The 26,259-nt window shown below is 35.9% G+C and overlaps 1 protein-coding gene across 3 annotated transcripts in view; it reads right to left on the bottom strand.

Moving 5' to 3' along the window:
* The window catches only part of zgc:158403 (tetratricopeptide repeat protein 39A), a 52,910-nt gene that overhangs the window by 6,518 nt on the left and 20,133 nt on the right, over positions 1 to 26,259 (bottom strand). For all 3 annotated transcript variants that reach the window (XM_056453176.1, XM_056453175.1, XM_056453177.1), the window contains 12 exons: positions 23,793 to 23,851; positions 22,429 to 22,496; positions 21,894 to 21,958; positions 15,886 to 15,985; positions 14,354 to 14,419; positions 14,128 to 14,236; positions 10,177 to 10,244; positions 8,737 to 8,796; positions 7,289 to 7,450; positions 940 to 1,031; positions 664 to 784; positions 430 to 541 (listed from right to left, as the gene is read on the bottom strand). In XM_056453176.1, coding sequence (XP_056309151.1) covers positions 430 to 541; positions 664 to 784; positions 940 to 1,031; positions 7,289 to 7,450; positions 8,737 to 8,796; positions 10,177 to 10,244; positions 14,128 to 14,236; positions 14,354 to 14,419; positions 15,886 to 15,985; positions 21,894 to 21,958; positions 22,429 to 22,496; positions 23,793 to 23,851 — 1,082 coding nt within the window. The remainder of the gene's footprint in view (positions 1 to 429; positions 542 to 663; positions 785 to 939; positions 1,032 to 7,288; positions 7,451 to 8,736; positions 8,797 to 10,176; positions 10,245 to 14,127; positions 14,237 to 14,353; positions 14,420 to 15,885; positions 15,986 to 21,893; positions 21,959 to 22,428; positions 22,497 to 23,792; positions 23,852 to 26,259) is intronic.

Raw genomic sequence — 26,259 nt, 5'->3', positions numbered from 1 at the left:
TATTATTATTATTCTAAACCTAAATGTAAAATATTGTAAAAACATTATTATTAATTATTATTATTATTATTAAAACAGTATCACTATTATTATTATTTACATTATTGTTTTTTATTATTATAATCATATTAAATCCAAATGTAAAAATATTGTAAAAACATTTATATTTGTATTATTATTATTATTATTATTATTATTATATAAACATTATTATTATTAACAATTATATATGTATAATATAATGATAATATTATTAATATTATTATAATAACATTAAAAAAACAGAATAATAATTGACCATGCAATATTCAGAAATCAATAATATTGAAAATATGTTATATTTGTCCTTAAAACCTATAATTGAAAACAGGGTGATTATTAATTGATTATTTTGTCCATCTTGTGCATTTTTCTGTGTGTTGCATTTACCTGGAGAGGCCCGTAGGGTGCGCTCTGCCTCTAACAGTGTCTCCATCATACCCTCTGTGAGCTCAGGCTGTTTACTGATCATGGAGAAACCGTTCCACATGTACATCATCTCCTGAAACACACATTGCCCATTTCAAAATAAAGCATGAACATTGCCTTATGACCAAAACACATTGCCTGACAAAAACAACACACAGACAGAAGTGTACTGGATATATGTGATGTGATTCTTACAAGCACAGGAACAGGAAGTCTGACCGGATTGCTGGCTTTGTACCGTCTAGCTTTACGAATGGCAAACTTCTCTGTCGGTGGAGATTTACCTGCTATCTTCTGTTTATATGTTGGCACCTGTCTATAAAAGAGAGACAGGAATAAAAAGAGACCTTATTACCCTGAGTTCTGATCATATCATGTTGTTAACGCGCCTCCAATGATCCCACATATGCAAAGACTTAATACACCGACAGACGAGGATTCTGGGGAAATTGGCAGTGCGAGCATATTTACCTAAAAAGATCGACCTCATTATCCCCGAACGGCCGCGATTCCGAGTCTGGAAGCATGCTGAGATAAGCCGCCTTCATGTACACGTACATGGCCTGAGAGATGGAGAGAAAAACCCACAATAATCCTCAGACACACTGTATGTAATCACAATTAGCAACAGAACCAACCAGTCCAAACAAAAGCCTGGCAAAGACTGCAGCCCACAAAGCCAATTTACACAGCTTACGCTCGGCAGTTTGTTCACTGCGCTGTAACAAATGTAGCAGGACTTCTCAACTTTTCAATCAATTTCCAAGATCTACACCTGCACTGGATGCTTTTACGTGGTGTTTCTGAGGAGGAAGTCAGTTAGCTTTGAGGCAAGAATCATTGGCTAACGCTACTGTTGGCTCACTAACTGCTGACAACATTTCATCAGTTAGTCATTTTACCCTTTAGTTCTGTAGATTTTACGGATATTAGAAATTCGCAGCTTTCTGGACCTTGTGAATGCGGTAATTTTGGTAATTTAAGTATTATATTCACACTTACAGTAAAAGTCAGAATAATTATCCCCCCTGTTTATTTTTCCCCCCAATTTCTGTTTAACGGGGAGATTTTCTCAACACAATTCTAAACACAATAGTTTTAATAACTCATTTCTAATAACTGATTTATTTCATCTTTGCCATGATGACAGTACATAATATTTGACTAGATATTTTTCAAGACAATTCTATACAACTTTAAGTGACATTTAAAGGCTTAAATAGGTTAATTAGGTTAACTAGGCAGGATAGGGTAATTAGGCAAGTTATTGTATAACACCACTTAAAACAGAAACCTAGTTTTCCCATGTAGTCTCCCATCTAGGTACTGACCAGGCTCAGCCCAGCTTAGCTTCAGTGAGTAACTGGTCTTGAGCTGCAGGGTGATACGACTAAAATAAGAAAAGACTGAAAGTGTATAAATGTAAAACGGGGTGTTGCTAGACGTAAAGTTCTACTGGGGGACAGGCCCCCAAACAAACAAACAAAAAATTATACTACTACTAATAATAATAGTTGTATAATAATAATAATACTTATACTACTACTACTAATAATAATAATAATTGTATTTATATTATTCAGTATAGCAAGTTATGGAAGGATAAATAAATATGATTAAATAAATAAATATGAATAAATAAATAAATAAATATGAATAAATAAATAAATAAATAAATATATATATATATATATATATATATATATATATATATATAAATAAATAAATAAATAAATATTTATTTATTTATTTATTTATTTATATTTATTCATATTTATTTATTTAATCATATTTATTTATCCTTCCATAACTTGCTATACTGAATAATATAAATACAATTATTATTATTATTAGTAGTAGTAGTATAAGTATTATTATTATTATACAACTATTATTATTAGTAGTAGTATAAATATTATTATTATTATTATTATACAATTATTATTATTATTAGTAGTAGTAAAAATATTATTATTATTATTATTATACAATTATATATATATATATATATATATATATATATATATATATATATACATACATAGTTTATTCTTACATATCTTGCTATACTGAATAATATAAATAAACAATTATTATTATTAGTAGTAGTGCAAGTATTATTATAATACAATTTTTATTATTAGTAGTAGTATAAATATTATTATTATTATACAATTATTATTAGTAGTAGTAGTGTAAGTATTATTATTATACAATTATTATTATTAGTAGTGTAAGTATTATTATTATTATTATTATACAATTATTATTCTAAACAGATAACAGAAATCAATCCAATGTAAAGAAATATTAATTTCATATGACAATTCTAGAGAACAATAAATATATATATATATATATATATATATATATATATATATATATATATATATATATATATATATATATATATATATATATATATATATATATATATATATATATATATATATATATATATATATATATATATATATATATATATATAAACACTCCAGAACAAAATCTTAAGACCGGGGGAAACATTACAGTTATTCACATTTTGCACGGGTTGATCATAATCCGATTATAAGCACTGCTTTAAAATACCCAAAGAAGACATGTGCAAAAGCCAAAAAACTGAGAATAGGCAATTTATTGAAAAAACATTTAAACTCCAATAGGCTCAAATCAGCTGATCAAAAGTTTAGCACCATAGGCCCAAAAAACAAGACAATAGAACTAAAAGTGTTAAAAAGCACTCAGTAGTGAGTAACGCCTCCAATCTTGTTGATCACTTCAAACACTCGTTTCGGCATGCTTGATACAAGTGTTTCCAGGAGGCTGGTGGTAACGTTGCTCTATGAGGTTAAGAAGGCTTCAAGAAGGTCACCCACGGTCTTGAACTGGCGCCCATTTTTGTAAACTTCCCTTGCCATCCATCCCCAAATGTTCTCAATGGGATGAGAGCTGAGAGCAAGACAATGCTGCAATTTACAATGCACGCCTGACAAAACGCTACTTCCAGGAGAATAACGTTGTTCTTTTAGACCATCCTGCATGCTCCCCTGATTTAAATCCCATTGAGAACATTTGGCGATGGATGGCAAGTAAAGTTTACAAAAATGGGCGCCAGTTCCAGACCGTGGGTGATCAAGTCATTACTGCACAGACGAGGGTCCCCAGTCAAGAGGGATGACCGCTGCAACATGTCTACATTACCAGCAGCTGTTTGATGCCCCTTCACAACCTGAAGCTCAATCTTACCATTGAAGGAAAAGCACCTTAGATCATGATGGAGCCTCCACCAATGTGCTGTGAAGAAAACATCTCCTGTGGAATCTCCTTGTCGCGCCAGTAGTGTTGAAAGCCATCAGGACCATCCTGGTTACATTTTTTTCATCAGAGAACAAGACTTTCTTCCACTTTTCAATGTCCCATGTTTGGTGCTCCCTTGCAAAGTTGTGGCCTTTGAAGACGTTTTTTGTTCTTTAAGCCCTTCTCTCGAAGATGTTGTCTTGTTGTTATTGGACTGCAGTCAGCATCAGTAAGAGCCTTAATTTGGGTGGAAGATCTGCCTGTGTCTTCTCGGACAGCCTGTCTGATCCTCCAGCTCAGTGCAGGTGACATTTTTTTGGGTCTACCACTTGACTTTTTTGTCCCATAACGCTCAGGATCTTTTAAGAAATTTAAAATGACTGTCTCACTGCGTCCAACTTCGGCAGCAATGAGGAGCTGTGAGAGCCCTTGCTTGTGCAGCTCAACAATCCTGCCACGTTCAAAAAGAGAAAGCCTTTTTGCCTTTGCCATCTAGAGATCATTAGAGTGTTAGAGGCCGAAGGAAACTTACAGCAAAGCCAGTTTTGCACAGAATTAAACATTTTAAAGCTGTGGTCCTATACTTTTGATCAGTCGATTTGAGCCTGTTTGAGGTTAAATGCAATTTTAATTTAATTGCCTACTCTCTGTTAGTTATGTGTTGCACCTGTGTTTTCATTTGGCATTTCAAAGTAGTACTTACAACCTGATTACGATCCACCAGTGCAAAATGTAAATACTTGAAATGTGTATATATATATATAAAATTGGTTTTCTGATGATGATAATAATAATAATAATAATAATAATAATAATAATAATAATAATAATAATAATATTAATAATAATAATAATAATAATAATAATACTAAGCATATTGGTTCATTTTAAGATGACAAACTATTTAAACACCTGGGCAAAACGTGAAACCAAATGTAATGTTTGCAGAGTTTTTTCCAGCTCCTATAAAATCCCTCACTTGGTTTACTTTCTGGGTGGAGGCCATTTCAAACGTGCGACACAGAAAACTCTTGGCATCTGTACAGATTAAACTTTGCTTCTAGTGTTTCTACTAGACACACTGCATTGCGGATATTGTACTTACAGTACGATCATGTCACAGAACTTTTAGATTTGCATTAGAAGATGTTTGAGATGATGATTTTTGATAAATTACCAGCACTGTGTTCAATTATATCTAATCTAAGTGTTTTTATAGTATCTTAAAGTCGTTTAAGCATGAGTTGATTTAACTAATGGCGAAAGCTATGGTAAAAAAACTGTTTAAAATCAAAAAAGATTCTGGCATTTTACAAAGGCAGAAGGCTAGTTTTTAACAGCAGAGGGCGTTAGCTGTAGTATAGTTTTTAAATAGCAGACGGCGCTCTAGGCTATTTTTTAAACAGTGGATGGCGCTCTAGGCTATTTTTTAAGTAGCGGACTGTACTCTAGGATAGTTTTTTTTAACAACGGACCGTGCTCTAGGCTAGTTTTTAAACAGCAGCCGGTGCTCTAGGCTAGTTTTTAAACAGCGGCCGGTGCTCTAGACTAGTTTTTAACAGCGGACAGCACTCTAGACGAGTTTTTAACAGCAGAGGGTGTTGCAGGCTTGTTTTTAAAATCAGACGATTCTCTAGGCTTTTTCTTCACTTCGCCATTTAGTGAAGTTTTTTTTTCCCTCTCCGCTGTCGCCACTGGCTTGCATGGTTTGGGATCTGTAGAGCTGCGCATCGTTGGATTTGCTCTTCAGTGTTTGGACTCTCAGTAGTGATTTTTAAACCACACTGAACTGAGCTAAACTGAACTGAACTTAAACACTACAAACTGAACTACACTGTTCCTATTTACTGTGACCTTTTATGTGAAGCTGCTTTGACACAATCTACATTGTAAAAGCGCTATACAAATACAGGTGAATTGAATTGAATAGGCTAGTTTTTAAAAATCAGACGGCGCTCTAGGCTAGTTTTTAACTGCAGATGGCGCTCTAGGCTAGTTTTTAACTGCAGATGGCGATCTAGGTTAGTTTTCAACAGCAGACTGGGTTCTAGTTTAGTTTTCAACAGCAGGTGGAGCTCTTAGCTATTATTATTATTTTTTAAAGATTTATTTTTGGCCTTTTTAGATAGGACAGTAGTCAGACAGGAAGCAAAGTGGGAGAAAGAGATAGAGAGAGAGAAAGAGGTAGGGTGGGGAAATGTCCTTGAGCCGGTATTCGAACTCAGGATGCCCTGAAGTGCTACAGCACCACATGCAGCGCGCTAACCACTAGGCTATTGCGCTGACAGCTCTCGGCTAGTTTTAACAGCAGAAATGCGATTTACACACAAATGCAAGATTATAGTGAACACAGCTCACTATAAACATGCGTAAACCTTTCCTAACTTTATTAATGATTATTTTAGGATACGATTTGTATTTGTACAAGCGATCCAATGTGAAAATTTTCAAAAAGGTCCATTTAAAAGTTGAGCTGTTCTGTTTTTACTAAATGAGAGTATGAATGCCATGAGTTTAATAAAAGGGTGAAATTACATTTGACATCTTTCGATCTTCTGAATCAGAGGTCCTCAACTACCGGTACCGGTCTGTGAATCAATTGATACCCAGTTGCACAAGAAATCTTTAATTATTTAGGTTTTATTTATGAGTTTGAGTCTGAACAATCTTTTATTTTAAAAAATATTTTGTTTTGAAAAATGACTGCATTCTCTCGCTTGCATCTCGGTCACTTGAGCGCCCAAATTTAACCCACAAGCAGCAAAATGAGTAAGAAACAGACATCTTTGGAAAGTTTCTTTGCTAAAGGGAAAAGGCCCAGTGAAGGACCTGAGAACTACCAAGAAACAGATCCACAACCTATTTGTCAACAAATGAGGTGAATCCACCATGTCTGTGCAAGAAAATTAACTGCTGGAGATCGCAAATGACGGTGGCCTTTTAGGGGCTGTTCGCATATAGCGTCTTTTCTAGTGTTCACACAAGTTTTTTTTCAATGGAGGTTTGCGGGTTAAGCGAGCAAGCATGTGATGCGCTCGCACCTTCCAGACGCACTCAGTTTAATGAATGCCGCGAGCACACTGTGAGTCACGGGACAAGAACGATCCGATCAGCTTCAGCTTGTATGGAATATACACATTTCGATGGACTAATTATTTTAGACAAACACAGAACACTCAAACACTGCAGTGCTTTAGAATTTTCTCAACCAACAACCCCCACCCCCTTTCCTCCGGTCCACTGTTATAATGTAAGCATTGGCCGATTCGAGGTGATAAAATGTATAATATATTTCATGTATAAGAAAGTCATTTTAACAACATAATAAAAATATTTTGGCAAAACCAAGCAAACAAACCCTTTCAAAATGACATTCTAAATTGTAACCACAATATAAACTCGCAAATACAAAAACCTTAGGAAAGGCCACAATTTGATTTCCCCTGCATTTTTTACATTAACTTTCTTCTATGTGAAATTCAGTGTTTTCCATATGGATGGATTTATTAGAGCAGTGGCTGACCTTAGACCAGCGGCTCTCCTGGCTGAGCAGGTCTGCGTAGAAGTAGGCCATCTTCCAATATCTCTTAAAGGTGAAGCACCACATCAACTCCCAGTAGCACATGTGATGAAACTGTTTCCAGGCCTGCTGGGCCTTACAGCCGTCCTCAAACAGCGCCACCGCCTGGACGTGCATATGTACATCAGTAAACATTATGTCTCATTCTCTAAATTGACTGCTTACTATTAAAACTTTAGATTTGCTGGACAATTTTACACCCCTTTCTTATTTTTAATATACAATTCACTCAAAAATGAGAATTTGCAGTTTATTTTTTCACTCTCAGGCCATCCAATTGACCTTTTACTGATGTCTCAGTAACTTATTGTGTATTTTTACTGAAATGGTGGTCCTTTGAGATTAATACCAGAACTTTGAGAGTCTATAAGGGAAATTCTCTCAAAAACGTTCATTATCTGTCCTTGAAGTAAAAACAAATACAGTGAAAAAAAAGTATTTCATCCCAAAAAAAATGTCTAAAATGGACTGATGGTTTATTTCTGTGAGTTGTTCTGTAAAGGAACATTCATCTGGTTCTCAGATTTTTTTTCTTTATTAAAAACACTAAAAATTTACAAACCCTGTCATTGCCCTTGTCCTCAGCCCAATTGAACCTATAGCTTTAATAGTTTTGTTATGCTAAAAACTATCATTTAGAAAAAAAAACTTCAGTAATAGCGAGCGTAAGTTGTTTTCATTCACATAAATTGGTTAAAAACATGAAATCATAAATAAATTCTACTAATAAACCCTATTTTACAACTGTCCCCATGTTTCTCTCAGTCTTGTCAAATCTGCATTAAATTTAACATAACATGCGCGCAATACACCTTTAAGGCTGTCACTCAAAATGGAAGTGACATCAGTTGACAGAGGAGAAGCTGATAGTGATCAAGGATGTGTTCTATCATTGAATTGTATGATTTTTCTAAGGAGGATAAGCTTAAAGGTCAGGCCCTGTCACATAAAACAAAGATCAAATAAATGAAAACCCAAGATATCTGATGATGCACTAAGGTTTAATGAAGCCAAACGATCATTCTCTGCAAGAAACTGAATAATATTTACAACATTAGTGTGATCATGAGTAGAAGCTTCCTATCTACTGGCTTTATAAGACAACTGTATACTGTATACATGATTTTCAATGTGCTGGCAGTCATAGACTTTTCAGTTTCAGCTGCTGCTTTAACATTGAGCTCAAGAAAAAAAAATTACCTAGCTATTGGATGGCTTGAGAATGAGTAAACAAACAGCAAATGTTTAATTTTTGGGTGGTCTCTTTGAAACATAGTTCAGATGTTCACTTTTAACCCATCAGAAGTTTTTTTTATTTATATATAAACTACTAACATCTCAGCATTTATGAAGGATGTGTTCTGTTAAATGTTCTCCTCTCATTTTCTCACCTCATCAATATTGCCCTTTATTTCTTCTGCTCGTCCTGCAAAGAAGAGAAAAATCGCTCCCTGGAGAGATAATCAGTACATGAGCTTTGAAAACACCCAGTGAAGACCCCATGTTATGGCTTGACTTGCACAATTGCTTTCTCTGTTTGAGATTTAAGAAGTTGGTTGCAGGTGGGAACAAACAATTTTGTGTTTAATTGACATCTAAAAGTCATCTAAACTTAGACAACTTGGCTAAACTTGGGCTGTCAGTGAAAATTTAATAGACATCTAAGAATAGCACAAAATTAGACTAGTCGTCAAATAGACAGATTAGACAGACATTATTTGTGTAGACATTTATTTCTGCTTATTTGATGACTAGTCTAGTTTTGGCCGATTCTTAGACATCTATTAGATTTTCACTGACAGCCCAAATTTAGCCTTGTTTTAGCCAAGACGACTATGTTTAGACATTGATTAGACATCTTTTTAAAACAAATAATGTTTTGGGGTAATAATGCTGGGAATTTTGTTTTTTAATAGACGTCTAATAGACATCTAAATGGTGACAGCTTGGCTTAAACAAGGCTAAACTTGGACTGTCAGTGAAAATCTAACAGATGTCTAAGAATAGCCCTAAACTAGACTAGTCGTCAAATGGACAGACCTTATATGTGTACTCATTCATTTCTGTTTATTTGATGACTAGTCTAGTTTTGGCCTATTCTTAAACGTCTATTAGATTTTCACTGCCAAATTTAGCCTTGTTTTAGCCAAGATGACCATGTTTAGATGTCTATTAGACATCTTTTAAAAACACAAAATGCTTGCTAAGAATTGTGTTTAATAGACACCTAAATGTAGACAGCTTTGCTAAAACAAGGCTAAACTTGGGCTGTCAGTGAAAATCTAATAGACATCTAAAAATAGCCCAAAACTAGACTAGTCATCAAATAGACAGATTTATATGTGTAGTCATTCATTTCAGTTTATTTGATGACAAGTCTAGTTTTGGCCTATTCTTAAATGTCTATTAGATTTTCACTGCCAAATTTAGCCTTGTTTTAGCCAAGATGACCATGTTTAGATGTCTATTAGACATCTTTTAAAAACACAAAATGCTTGCTGGGAATGGAGGAAAATGGATTCTTTTTCTACATTTTATTAAACAAACATCTGCATTTGCCCGAATAAATGATCAACTAATAATCTCGAATGATTTTCTTATATAAAATAATTAAGTTCTAAAACAGAGACTGTAAATATTCACATTTATACCCATAAAAATGGTACGTTTTGAACTAACTGCCACAAAACTCATTTTAGTGGGCATTTAAAATAAAAAAACAAGAGTAGTAGTTCTAAAATTAAATCCAACCATCTTGAAGAACATGTAAAACTCCTGTAATTTAGTTTCATTTATAAAAAAATATAAATTAACAATATGCAGAAACATACGCGTGGATATCGCAGTCGAAAGGGCTTCAATAGTCTCTCTGCCTCTTCCACCTCCCCTTCTCCAGTACCTGCACAAAGCATCACTTTGTCAATAATGATTACAGTAAATAACTGAGGATTTTATCATCATTTCAAAATATACATCACCATATAAATATATGCATTGTTGAGATTATATTGTAGATCTTATGTAGAGTTCAGACTGCATGATTTTAGCCCCGATTTTGACTTGCCAACAGATTGAGAAATCGGCGACAAATGCCTGAAATCACAGGCAAATCGGTGCTCGTTAACATGAATCAAAGATGCGATATGAGAGAATCGCTGATGAGTCACCAATACCCATTAGGTATTTGGCATGCTAAATACCTGGAGCTGTCGGCGATTCAAATCTTGCTGTGTGAAATGTGTTCCGATTGAAAATAACATCGGCGATTACCTATAGCCAATGAGAGAGCAGCAGTGTGGGTATCTGCAGGCCAGCTGAAGGATGGGGGAGAAGTCAAAAGCGCTCATTTTCAGTTTACTTAGACCCAAGAAATGAAACTAGTGGAAATTTGGCAAGAGCACCTTGTCTGTTTGACGTGTCATCTGAGCGATATCACAACCGGGTCGAAACGTTAAAAAAAGGTTGAGGAGAAATTGCTAATTCTCTTCAAACCCAGGTGAGCAAAATAAGTATATTTTCTAAAGCTAAAGCCTTCTTATTCATTATGTAGATAATAACGAAAGATATACTACGTGACCTCGCATTGTTTCCATGTCACTTCTCACGTTTGTTTGGTTGTGAGATGTAGTTTGGACAAAGTTGTCTGCGATTCTTCCTATTTTAAATTCATGCAGTGCGAAACCCCCTGTCGCTGATCCATCCTTCAGTGTAAACACAGCACCGAGAGAACGCTAGCCCAGATAGTCATGTAGTGTGAACATCTGTGACACGGCTACTTTGAAAATCATGCAGTCTGAACTTTGCATTAGAGTCACTTAAGTCTCTTTTAAGTAAACCAAGGCTGCATTTACTTTATTAAAAGCATCATAATATTGTGAAATCTTTTTAAAGGCATCACATTTCAAATGCATTTCAAAGTGCAATTTATTCCTGCAAATAAATTGGGTTTTCAACAGGCTAACATGCACATTTTTTTATTACATTATTCGGTTCCATGTACTTTTTATTTAATGTCATGTCAGCAACCAAGGCTATTTTCATGGCAAGAAGATTTCAGTAATCAATATCTAACTAAAAACAACAAACAAATTAACGTATAAATTAAATAAGATTTTCAGTGTTAATATATGATAAAAATTCTGCAATTTTTTATGGTGTCACTTAAATAAAAAAAAAGTCCTTAAGAGAGTTCATTTCATAAAAGCCATCTGGAATCATTAAAAGCAAGACAGACCAGTAGAATGTGTTTTAGAGTAAGGGGGATTGTGCAGTACAAACATTGAGTAGGGTCTTCATCTTTAAGCAAAAAAGAATGGGTTATTCTTGTATGTCCAATACAACATCACTTGGTCAAATCTAGTCTTAAATGTCTTAAAACTCTGTTTGAGATTTCAGGTTGTATTTCATACAGTTTAGTAATTTCCAATGCATCCCACTTATTTAAAATGTAAACATTAATAAAAGGTATTCGGTTCGAAATAAATATGAAATATGGGCAAAAACTTTAAATGCTTTACAACAGGGCTATTCAATTGGCGGCCCGGCCCTCAAAATAGTCTGACCAAGACATCAAAGATAAATTTAGCTCAGTCGAAAATTGGCTGCTATAGTTATGAAGTGACGTGCGTCTGTTCAATACAGCACGAGCTGCAGTTAAAGGCTGCGCAGAGCGCGAGTCACCTGACATTAAGCGAGTGAGTGGTGCGAGCAGCCGAAAACATTTGGATACTTAAGCTTAAAGGCTTCTCAACGCTACGTTTCTGTCTGTTCTGTTGCAAAGTTATGCCACCTGTGCGCTAGTTTAAACTTCTAAACTTATACATCAAGGCTAATACGCACACACACTGGATTAACTATAGCAGCGGGTCATTCACATATTGCGTTTTTTGCAAGTTTGTTATTTCCAATAATAGATTATATATGCCAATGTGCATGCGCAAGCACCTTCCAGATGCACAGAGTGGAAAACATCTCAAGTTGTTGCGTGGCTTTCAGTGCAATGTTAACAAAAGATATGTTAAGACGAATTATTACAAATTATTAAAATGATTATGTATGTAAGAAAGCAGATTATAACAACCGTTCATTTAAATACTTAAATGAATGCTTAAATTTACATTAGACGTGATAACCGTGAAACCATGATTATTCTTCAGACTATATAATCGTACCATCAAAATCTGTAATTGCATCCATAATTGTTATGCAGTTCAAAACATAACATGTGAATGCGTCTGAATGTAGAAGAAGCCTACTTAAGCAAAGCACTGCTTTTGTTGTGCTTTAAAATACAACATTTGAATATGTTTGTAAAAAAAAGCCTATTGTACAATGCAGTGATCTTACGTAGTTTCAAAATATAACATATTAACATTTTAATGTAGAAAAATACAACATGGGTGTCTTAAGGACCAAAAAAACAACATATGGGCTCTTATATGCTGTTGTGTCATCACTCCTATTGCAAGTCGTATCTCTCTGGCCCCTCATTTGGGATGCTTGTCATGAACTGACCCCCATGACAAACTAATTGAATAGCCCTGCTTTTCAATGTCAAAATTAACGTCTTTAACTTTTTTATACTAAACATACCTACATATTACATGAATGTGAAAATATGGAACATTTTTTTACAATGGTTACCTCTATTTCTTGGAGAATAAGTGTAAATAAAAAACAGTGTATTTTAAGGGTCTTTAAGGTGTATTTTAAGGGACGTTTTATACATTTTATGTATCTTATTCAAATTAAAGTGAACCTAAATAGTGTTTAAATTACACAAAAAAACCTTAAAGGGATAGTTACCCTAAAAATGAAATAGCTGTCATCATTTACTCATACTCCACTTGCTCAAAACTTGATTTTTTTTTCGTCTGTTGAACACAAATGAAGATATTTTGAAAAAGAATGAAAAAAAGGCAGTCATTGACTTCCATAATATTTTTATGTTCCTCTTACAGCTGCTTTTTTTCAACATCCATTTATTTATTCATTTTCTTCTGCTTTTTCAGGGCCGGGTTGCAGAGCAGCAGTCTCGGGAGAGAACCCCAGACTTCCTTCTCCCCAGACGCTTCCTCCAGCTCCTCCGGGGGAATTCCGAGGCAATCCTTGGCCAGCCGAGAGACATAGTCCCTCCAGCATGTCCTGGGTCTTCCCCGAGGCCTCCTCCCAGTGGGACATACCTGGAACACCTCCTTAGGTAGGCACCCAGGGAGACATGCAAAACAGATGCCCGAGCCACCTCAGCTTGCTTCTCTCGATGTGGAGGAGCAGCAGTTCTACTCCGTGGCACCCTGGCACACTGCAAAGGAAACTCATTTTGGCTGCTTGTATCTGAGATCTTGTTCTTTTGGTCATGTCCCAAAGCTCATGACCACAGGTGAGAGTAGGAACGTAGATTGACCAGTAAATCGAGAGCTTTGCCTTTCGGCTCAGCTCCTTCTTTACCATTACATCGACCACATAACTGCTGCCGCTGCACCAATCCGCCTGTCAATCTCACGTTCCATCCTTCCCTCACTCGTGAACAAAACCCCAAGATACTTGAACACCTCCACCTGGGCTGTTTTTTTTTTTTCAACATTCTTCAAAACTTTTTTTGTGTTCAATGGAAGAACAAAATTCATAAAAGTTCAGAACCGTGTGAGTATATGGTGAGGACAATTTTAATTACATTTTTGGGTCAACTATCCCTTTAAGAAAGACTTTTTTGCAATAATGACCTAAGCTGCTTGATTTACATGGGTTTAAAACTTCATAATTTAATCACAAATATACATTACCTAAAATAAAGGAGAGGAATGTGTAGAAACAGAGCAGGAGAAGGGCACACAGCATGGAGCGCAGGGTATGAGAGGTGGCGCCGGTGTACAGCTGAGAGATGCCAAACTCCTACACAAACACCATTAACAAACAAAGACATTAAGCTTCACACTGAGGTGCCTTTCAATAAATGATTGTAAAACTGCAGTCTCAAACACAAGTTCAAGATGTGACGTAGTTTGTCACCTTATCTCCAGAAAATCCTGCAAACTCTAGAAGCTTGAGTATACGGGCTGGAAACAGTGAAAGAGTCTGTGGGGTTCAAATGAATACAACAATACATGTTTTTTATGCACATTTCTCCATCACAGTTCTAAAGTTCAATTTCAAAAGCTTTATTTTATCAAATGCCATATTATAAGATCTGAGGTGAACTATCTGCTTTCAGTAATACAGCAATAAATGTCATGTTAAATGGCATTCAAACTCACATTGTTAGCATTTCCCCTGTATAAAGCACATGAGGTGTACCTGAGGTGATTATTGTCATTTAATCCTGTTGTTTACCTGAGAAATAGAAGCTGTTTCTAAAATATAAATTTCAGGTGTTGGTTAGGACAAAAACTCCATTTACTATGAAAAATACTTCTTCTTTTGAGTGCAGTTGCATTTAGTTCTAACTAAATGAACGGTTCAAATCAGCCTTTAGGCTCGATAGTTTTAGGCACACTCACGTCCACCTGGCAACCTGGCTTAGAGAAGTCGAGTGATCCAGGAGCGCAATACCTAATTCAACCACTGAATGTCAAACTTACATACTGCACCTTTAATCCAATAAAAAAACAAATATAAAATTATTTTATGTATAAATTACGATGTAAAAACCTTTAAATCAAAAAAAATTCCAACATGTGCATCAAAAATGTCATGTGATTTAATAACTAGATTGAACCGATCTCATAGTAAGTGAGAACTTTGGAAAATGACTTAAACTTGAATCAAAGTCCACGTTGAAATGATGTTTTATAGTTACCTTTTACATAATTATTTCACAAACATCAAACCCTGCCTCAAGATGTGAAAATAATGTGGCAGAGTTTCTTACGGTGCGTTCGTTCTTCTGCTGCTTTGAGGTGCAACTTGTTTACTAGGGATGTAATGGTTCACTGAACTTGTAATTTAATTCAAAACATTATACAGTAAATGAAAGGCTGCCTTTTTATTAGGCGATTGCTGTATGTTTCTTTGTAAAATTGAAATACAACAAAACTAAATTTAAATGTAAAAATTTTACATAAGTGAGTTAAATAAATCAAATAAATATCTTCTGAACAAAGTAGGGCTTTGGTTCTGATCTTTCAAATTAAAATTACAGGTACCCACTTTATTTCATTCCTTCATTGATTATTTTCCTTCGGCTTAAGACATAATCACATTAGGCACAGTTGCCTTGAACTGAAGAGAAGTGCAATTGTCCCATTATGGCCTGCACTCACATTGCATTCTTACTCTTACTAAGTAAATTAGCTAAAGTGCTTTCTCAGTTTGCAGAAACAATCTTTTTTTAAATTCGTATATTGCACTATTTTTTCAGGAAGCAATGGTTTTAATTCTCTTGAACACACTGGATTGAAGCAATGTTTTATCCGTAAATGTTTTATACAATATTTACATTTTTCACATAATATAAATTAGCAACTTTGAATAAAAGTACATAGCTATTAACAGGGAAAGATTTATGCGAATACAAACAGATGGAACATTCCAGATGAACGTACCAAATTAAAAGCGCCAATGCCAAACGAGACTCCGCCCTCTAAGTGCTTGTGGTTTGGTCCTTTGAAAGTGGTGCCTGATTGGACGAAGGCGTGCAGCTCCCTGCATGAGAACCATGACTTCATTCACAGCATTCAGATTCGCAGAAACAGTTCAATTCAAGAGCATCATGTTGGCACACACCTACTGTTTACACCTGGTATTAAAGTGTTTAAATGCATCTTGCGACCACTTGTGACCAAAACCTTTCCCTGTTATTGCCTCACATTCTTTCGTCATCATTCTTCACTTTTACAGCATGTGAATGTGAAAAGGATGATGATTGCAATTAAGAATGTTTTATTGTGTTCTCACACCATGTACCTTAATTATGATGTGTTCAGTCAGCATGCATTCAACCACACAAGCGATTGAACAATAGCAACTTGATCAAATATGTTTTTAATTACCTCTGGATGTGGCTGAATATGGGCAAGAGCCCATTTTTGCCCCAGGGTTATTACACCCTGTCCAAAGTCATATTTAAGGACTTTTGAAGCATTTTGCAGATGTATTTTCTTTTTTTACCCCCACCACTTTACAATTGTGGCAAATGACAGGTAACACTTTATAATAACTGCACAATATGAATTAAGCATTAGCAAATAGTGAATTCATTACCTGTTAAGCATGAAATCTATTTTAGTAGACGTTAGTAAGCAGTTTATAACTACAGAAACAAATGCTGTATTCTTGACTTATAAGCACATTTAAAATGCGCATTAGGTTCGCGAGGCTCAGCGTCTCTCCAGTATCTGCAATTTTGCAGTATTATTCCTGCTCATTTCGGGTCTGTTCGTGCAGAACAGCAGTGCCTTTACATCGTACACCCGACAGGACATCTTGGATATTGGTTTGTGCATTCCGGACAGTTTTATTAACAATCTTCGACTCATCCCTGAGATCGCCAGAACACCCGGGCCTGAGCGCCCTACACGGCCGGGCGGAAGTGCTCGGAGGCGGCGCAGAGAACGTAAACAAAGACGGGGGAAGCGCGGCGGGCTAAGAGCTAAGCTAAAGCTAACACCACACCGGCTCTCTTTACCCAGCATCTTTCTCGCCAATGTACGGTCACTGGTGAACAAAATGGATGAGATTCGACTCCGCATCAACCACAGCAAAAGATTATGGAACTGTAATGTCATGATTTTCACAGAAACATGGCTAAACAGCGGGATACCAGACAACGCTATCTCGCTAACGGAGCATCAAACATTCCGAGCAGACAGAACGGCGGATGACTCCGGTAAGACCAGAGGCGGAGGATTATGCATTTATATTAACAAAGCTTGGTGCACAAACTCTGTCGTCGTTGGGAGACATTGCTCTGTTAACCTGGAATTTCTAATGGTTAAATGTAGACCGTTTTATCTGCCACGGGAGTTCACCTCCACCATAATAACTGCCGCTTATATCCCTCCCGATGCTGATGCCAAGCTTGCTATGAATGAACTTCATGCAGCGATCAGCAAACAACAGACTGCTCACCCGGAGGCTGCTTTTATTGTTGCAGGGGATTTTAATCACTCAAACTTAAAGACAGTGCTCCCCAAATTCCATCAGAACATTTTCTGCCACACAAGGGGAAACAAAACTTTAGACCAAGTTTACACAAGCATGGCTGAAGCATACGCTGTGACCCCCCTCCCGCACTTGGGTCAATCAGATCACCTTTGTTTGTTTCTCACCCCCAAGTACTCACCCATCGTCAACCGTGTGAAGCCATCAGTAAGGACCATCAAAGTGTGGCCAGCGGGGGTGGACTCCACACTCCAGGACAGGTTTGAACACACAGACTGGAGTATGTTTGCTTCCCAGGCCACATGTGGCTCTCACACAGACATTGACAGTTACACTTCCTCTGTTCTGGAATACATCAACACCACCATAGACAGTGTTACAACCCAGAAATAGATCACCACATACCCAAATCAAAAGCCATGGATGAACAAGGAGGTGCGCCTCCTGCTGAAGGCACGCAACACTGCATTCAGATCAGGGGATGCACAGGCCTACAGCACTTCCAGGGCTAATCTGAAGAGGGGCATCAAAAAGGCCAAGCACTGCTACAAGCTAAAGCTAGAGGAGCACTTTTCCAACTCTGATCCTCGGCGCATGTGGCAGGGCATCCAGGCCATCAGCAACTACAAACCCAGCCAGTCCACACCCACAGCCACAAATGTCTCCTTCCTGAACGAGCTAAATGACTTTTATGCCCGCTTTGAAAGAGACAATACAGAACCCTACACCAGGAACTCTACCTCAACCGACCACTTACCTATCACACTCACCTCCTCAGAAGTCTACACCGCACTGAGTCGGATCAAGGTGCGTAAGGCTGCTGGACCAGACGGTATCCCTGGGCACGTCCTCAAAGCATGTGCAGAACAGCTCACTGGGGTATTCACAGACATTTTCAACCTGTCGCTTAACCTAGCAACTGTGCCAACATGCTTTAAAACCACCTCTATTGTGCCGGTGCCTAAACACTCCAGCCCAACATGCCTGAATGACTACCGCCCTGTAGCACTCACACCCATCATCATGAAGTGCTTCGAGCGGTTGGTCCTGGCACATCTGAAAGACTCTCTGCCATCCACACTGGACCCACATCAGTTTGCCTACCGTGGCAACAGGAGCACAGAAGATGCCGTCTCCATAGCACTGCACTCTGTCCTCACACACCTGGACAATAAAAACACTTATGCACGAATGCTGTTTGTTGACTTCAGCTCAGCATTCAACACTGTCATACCCTCTAAGTTACTGATCAAACTCAGAGACCTGGATATCGACACGTCTCTCTGCAACTGGGTTATGGACTTTCTGACTAACACACCTCAGAATGTTAGATCAGGCCACATCTGCTCCAACACCGTCACACTCAACACTGGTGTACCCCAGGGCTGCGTGCTGAGCCCCTTCCTCTACTCTCTCTTTACCATCGACTGTAGGCCTGTGAACAGATCCAACACCATCATCAAATTTGCAGATGACACCACAGTGATTGGTCTAATCAGCAATAATGATGAGACTGCCTACAGGGAGGAGATACAGCATCTGGCCACTTGGTGCACCGACAATAATCTGCTCCTTAACACCAGCAAGACCAAGGAGCTCATTATGGACTTCAGGAAGGGACGAACAGGCTCGCATGATCCCATCCACATTAATGGGATGGCCTGTCTCATCCTTCAAGTTCCTGGGGACCCACATCTCTAAGGACCTTTCCTGGACCACCAACACCTCCAGCCTGGTCAAGAAGGCTCACCAGCGCCTATTCTTCTTGAGGCAACTTAAGAAGAACCAGCTTTCATCAGCCGTCCTGGTGAACTTCTACCGCTGCACAATAGAAAGCATCCTGACCAACTGCGTCACAGTCTGGTATGGAAGCTGCTCTGTTGCTGAGCGCAAGGCACTGCAGCGGGTGGTAAAAACTGCCCAACGCATCACAGGGACTACACTGCCAGCCATTGAGGACATCCAGAGGAAACACTGTCTGCGCCGAGCACGCAGTATTCTTAAGGACACTTCTCACCCTGCTCTCAGACTGTTTTCTCTCCTGCCTTCCGGCAGGCGCTTCAGGCTCCCCCGGACAAAAACCAGCAGACTGAGAAACAGCTTTTGAACTCTGCCCCTCACTGACTCTTTTGCCCCCCCCAATACACCCCCCACACTCCTCTAACTTATACTCCTCACAATCACTGCACTATTTAACATTTGCACATTTAAAGTTTGCACATATTCATTGCACTGATTCATTTATTTGAACTGTACATACCCACTGCACATGGACATTTGTAATTGTTTATCTATCTGCACACTCCTGATTATTAATAGCATCCTGTACATATATTCATTTATTGTAAATCTGTTAATAGCTAATACAACCTGTATATAATGTTGATAGTACATCCATCTGTAAATATCACCATAGTTTTTCTATAACTGCACTTTATAACTTATACCTGTATCCTGCACTTGCTGCTATTGCACTGCTGGTTAGACCTAAACTGCATTTCGTTGCCTTGTACTTGTACATGTGTAATGACAATAAAGTTGAATCTAATCTAATCTAATCTAATAATTGTACTTTAAGTACTCATACTTTGTTACTGATTAATTTTTCATGACTAAATTAAGTATCGTTAAGTAATCATTTGTAATTAAGAGTAGTCAGGGGATTTTAAGATCATTCAGAATGAGTTAGTAAATGATTATTAAACTATTCAAATCAACATTTATTTATTATTATTCAGCCATTTACTAATATTTAATTTGTCTGTTTAATAAATGCTTTATTAACTCAACTTCATCCAGCTTTGTGACCTAAAGTGAGGACTATTTATGTTTTATAAATCCCTAACAAATGACGATTAAAGGCTCAGAATCAAATGAACAATACATCTTGGCAATCTTATCTAAAAAGTGAAATTACTAAAGTTTAAACATTGCTGAATAACAAGAGTGTCAAACTTGGATAAAACAACAACAACAACAATATAATAATTTAACAATATATTATTCAGTGATATTTTAACAGCACAGTGATTTTAATTTAGATACGATTGCAAAGTTTTATTTTTTATTTGATACAGTTTAATGCGTGTCTCTTCAAATGAATAAAGTCTTTTTTCCTGTTTAAAATATAACTGAGCCTTTAAATGTCATTTATTAGGGATTTATAAAGTATAAATTGTCCTCACTTTAGATTAGTTCACAAAACTGCATAAAGTTAAGCATTTATTAAAATACCAATTAACTATTAGTATATGCCTGTATAATAAGATATATGAATGTTAATTTGAATAGTTTATTAATCATTTGCTTACTCATGCTGAATTATCTTTAAAAACCAGCAACTTAAAAACCTCTCAAATAACTGGTTTGTCAATGATTCGATGCTTAATTTAGTAATGAAAAATAATAATTAACAAAGTAAATAATTAACAGCATTTGTCTCTGCAGTTATAAACTGCTTACTAACATCTGTTAATGTGGAGTTAATGCTTAACAGATAATGAATTCCCCATTTGCTAATGCTTAATATAGGATGTTTGCCCCAACACTGAATCATCATTTACTCTCTTTTATATAAATGTACCCACATTTCATGCATCTTTCATGCTAATTTTATATTAATTTTATTTCAAAGGGCACAGGAGAACATGCCACAGGTGCATGCAAGGACTCCAGAGTTTTCATTTTTTGCAAAAGAAAAAATATTTTATTTAATTTTAATTATCATTATTATAATTACATTTATACACTTTATATAAAATCTAAGCACTTTTCAAGCCTTAAAAATAGGACTGAATGACATATCGTTTGAGCATTGATATCACAATGTGTGCATCTGCAATAGTCATTGCAGGATTGGATTATTTTTTTAAAGATTAAAAGATAAAGATATTATAACATATTATTGTATAAAATTATTTATACAATGATAACCATGTTATTTTACATTTAATTGGTCAATTTCTATATTTCAAAAATGTTAGGCCCTGCAAAAAAAAACATAAAGCGCCATTTATTTCACTTATATTTTCGCTCTGTCATTTGCTTCTAATTTATCATATTTTTGCAGATCTACTTCATAAAAAGAGGCTTAATCACTCCAGTCAATCTAAATTAAAGAAATCTTTCCAAATAGAGCTATTTAAATCACCTGGTGAAAATGTATATAGCAATAGATATCACAGCAACACAAAATATTGCAATGGGCAGCACGATTTCGGGAAAATCTGACATCTTGAAAACACTAGATTAATATTCAAGAATTTTCAAGCATTTCCAACACCCCTACTTATTGCCTATATATGCCTATATTAAGCATTGGCCATTTGTGAACGGACTGACAAAAATGCATCTCAACATCAGGTATAAACAGGGACAAAGATATGTTTTTTATATGTTGGGTGGAAACAAGCAGGTGTTTTGATGGCACAGATTTCCTTCACTCACTTACTTGTATATGAGGTAACTGTTCCGTACTTTGATTCCTCCTTTAATAAAACTCACCATATTCTCATCCTGTCAACAAACAAACAAAAATCAAACGCAAAGCTCAAAGTCACTGAATAAGTCAAAAGTAAGTCACTGTGAAATAAAAATAGACAATTCAATTGCTGTAATTACAAATGATTTATTAATAATCCTTTTTTTAATAAATATTTTTTTTTTACTATTTGTCCCTTGTAATGTTTAATAATAAAGCTCATAGGCTAATCTACTTTTCTCTGATGACATGCTCATTGGCTCAAAAGTGGATTCAATCTGTCATGAGACCCACCAATAGCAAATTATACACCCATCCAATCAATTCACAATAGACATAATCAAGTTCAACATTTGTTCTTGTTTGAGAAGTCATTTCCACAACAGGAAAGAAAACACTAAAGCAACTTGTTTCATGTCAGGTTTTACATGGGGTTTAAAAAAATGTTGGTTTAGCTAAATCAGACCTCTCAAAATGTTAGAGACTAGATTAAAATGTATCAAACCTGTAAGAATGTGAGAGCAGCTCTATGTAGTAAACACTCCGCATAGCACACTTCAGCATGGAGCTGCTCTGTAAAATATCACATTGAAAAGATCTGATCATTAAATGAAATCTGCAATGCAATAACAAAGTAGATTAACTTATGAATTCAGTTATAAAAACAGGATAAAGGATAACCGTATTGTCACTGTAATAATAAACAACAAAATATGTTTGACAGCAATAAAAAAAATACAAGAATAAACAGAGAGAAGAGAGAATTTAGATGTTATTGCCATTTCAGCTTCTATGGCTATGTCATGGCAAAAAAAAAAAAAAAAAACAGATCAAGTTTACCACATTTTATAAATACCACTTCTCTATAATTATAAATATTATTCTAAAAACTAAAAGTCATCAACAGCAATAAATAACACACAAGGTAAAATACTTAAATAATGATAATAATAATGATAAGTAATAATATATAAGATATATATTATAATATATAGATATATAGTAAATAATCTATAAGATAAAAATTAAAGTTTTATAACCTCCTAGGGCTTGGGTGTCCACATACGCGGAGAGCATATTTTAGCTCTTAAGTGGCTATTCAAAATTCTTTGAATGTTTTATATTTTGTTACAGATATACGGTGTCATCCTGCAACTGTTTTGCAGCATATGAAATGTCCCAAACCATATTTTTAACTGTCCAAAATGGGAAAAAAAATTTGTTTTTACTCTCTGATAGTCAAAAAAAAAAAAATCAATGTTATATATGTTTTAAAAAAATCAGGAAAAAGGGTTTTATGTAAATTTGGACCACGAGTCCACATATATGGACATCATTCGTCTCTTAAAGTACATCATATGAAAACATAATACATGTGATTTTTATTCTAATTAGGTTCCAATAAGCTCAAATAGCAAAGAGAAATAAAAAAATGCATGTTTAAAAAACACCTTACGAGGTTAAGACTTACTTTTGATAAAAATTGTACTATTTTAGAAGGATTCACAATTAAAAATATTTCATTTAAAGTGTCCAGAAAAAAAGTTGTTGTCTGATAACAGTAAAAATAGGGATTAGTAGGATTCACAGTTAAAAATATTTCATTTAAAGTCTCCAGAAATTATTTTTTGTCTGATAACAGTAAAAATAGGGAATTCCACAAGTATGTTTTACAGTTTGGTTCCTGCTGTAATATTGGCAACAAGAATAATCAAAATGCTAAACAAAGTGCACTAAACTACAGTAAATATAATAACCCAATCCTGGTTTGAAGTGTTTAGTACAGTAAAGTGTTTGGTGCATTAGCAGATATATAGTAGCTGTATATTATCGAATGTCATCAAATGTGGCAGATTCTGGATATCGTACCTTCTGACAAATCATCATTTGCCCCTCGGCTCCCAAGACCACCAGACTTCTTACGAAACCTGAAAGAGAGGAGAGTAAACAAAAACACAATGATCATTTCTGCCAGCCACACACAACATGAGATATGCCAAAAGAAAACATTCTGAAGGAATATGAAGAGAAGCATACATTTTACACACATTTTAACTGAAAAATTAGAATTCTAAAAGATCCTATAACACTGCAATGTTTCACAATATCACAATTTTGCTTCTTGCAAGAACAGTAATAACTATGTACCCCTTCAATTTGACAAACAAGCAAAATATTTAAAAACATTGATAAATACATTTTAGAAATACGATGCAATTTCACAAACAAATATGATGCTTTAATTATTTTAACATACCAAAAGCACTACAACTGCCTAATTTACCAAGTAAACTAAAAACTATTTATTTATCAGATACTATCTTTCACTACATACAGTAGTCAACATTTGACGATGATTCCAAAAAGTTTACAAAAATTGTCTAAAACAGGGGTGTCCAAACTCGGTCCTGTAGGGCAGGTGTCCTGCAAAGTTTAGTTTCAACCCCAATCAGACACACCAGGGCTAGCTAATCAAGCTCTTACTAGGCTTTCTAGAAACATCCTTACAGGTGTGTTAAAGCAAGTTGGAGATTAAATCTGCAGGATACCGGCCCTCCACGACCGAGTTTGGACACCACTGGTCAACACACGAACAACACCCATTCTTTTTTGATCCACTTCAAATGTTGACTACTGTATCTGAACAGATTATAAAATGTCTATATGTGCATCAATTCAAAAACCAATTTGTTACCGATTAATTTACGCTTCTTTTAAAATGAATGAACCGATTGACTCTCCAACTACTTTAAGACATTAAGGGCCCTATCATACACCCGGCGCAATGTGGCGCAAGGCGCGACGCAATTGTTGTTGGCTAGTTTCAGCTTGGCGCAAGAGTTGTTTTGACGTTTTGCGGCACGCTGTTTAAATAGCAAATATATTTTATGTGCGCCCATAGGCGTTCTGATCTAAAAAAGGAGACGTGTTGAGGTGCATTGCTAGCGCGTTGCTATTTTGAGAAACTTTAATAGACTGTTCTATAGATCAGAACAAAGCTGATCTATTGTTCAGCGCAGAGCGCGTTAGTTATGCGCCTCGTTTGCACAATACAAACAGGATGTACAGCAATACGCAAATATCTTTACATATAAAACAGAATTAAAATATTAAGGATATATATAGGATATAATAAGGATATACATAGGATATAAATATAAAGGATTAAAATATTACAAAACATATTATTTTCTAGCCTACATAAATATAAAAACCATACTTTCGTGCCTTCGTCTCGGGGGGGCTTTTTCAGTTTATTCATAACAACTTACTTTTGTATAATGTTATCATTATTAGCAGTATTATTTATTATATGCATATTTATATTTGTTTTATTAAAAACAAGCTTAGATTTGCCCAGCTGTCAGGTTTTAGACCATATGGGGCATAGCATGTGTATTAGGATATAACTCAGTTTTTTTAACACACTTCGTTATTATTGTTCATTTATTCTTTTGCTGGATATTAAAACTGAATTTAGAAATAGTTTTGAAACAAATCTTTGCGCTTAAATGAAATTAATTATTTATAGGCTAATGGATGTCTGTGCGTACAAGAAGTTTCCCTATCCACGAGAGAGAAAGCGAAAGTAAATAATGAGGAGGCTTATCTCTCATTCTCGCGCTGTAGATGCTCTATTTAACTGTTTTCTCTCTAGTGAAGTGTTCAGTTTTTACACTTACAAAGTCCATCATGTAAATAGCAAATGCGCTATGGCGCAACTGACTCTTAAAGGGAATGGGAGATGAAATTCTGATTGGTTTATTCTCAAAACACACCTATAACTCAAACCTTTTAGGCCATGCGCCATGGCGCAAAGCGGATTTTTCCGTTCGTAAAATAGCAAAAGTGGATTCTGACACGCCCTTAATGCGTTTGCACCCTGTGCTTTGCGGATCGTCAAAATAGAGCCCTTAGACTTCAAACATCCCCCAAAAAGACTGATGTTAATTCATACAGGAGGAATTTAGCAGAAGATTATAATTGTATACATGGCTTGACATGATCACCAACCCGCCAAATGCGGGTAGATTTCAGCTGTGGCAGGTCAGAAAGACACTACCCACTTGCCACTTTGGCTGGTTGAAAGTAATTTTTATCTTTTAGTTTTTTTTAAAAGCTGGGTTCGACAATAAAGATGGCCTAAAATTTGTGCTAATGTGATTTTAGAACCAAGAAGCAGCATCACTGACAATAATAACCGTGTTCGCGCGAGCAAAGGAAAGCAGGTGAATATGAGAGGATGATCACTCTGGTGATGTCAGTTGATGCAGTCTCAGCCTCCGCCGCTGAGACTGCAGCTCTGCACAAGACGTTTGGCCAGCGGAGAAATTAA

Source organism: Danio aesculapii, chromosome 3 (genome assembly GCF_903798145.1).
Source record: "Danio aesculapii chromosome 3, fDanAes4.1, whole genome shotgun sequence".
Classification (NCBI taxonomy): Eukaryota; Metazoa; Chordata; class Actinopteri; order Cypriniformes; family Danionidae; genus Danio; species Danio aesculapii.
This window is presented reverse-complemented; position numbering and strand designations above follow the sequence as displayed.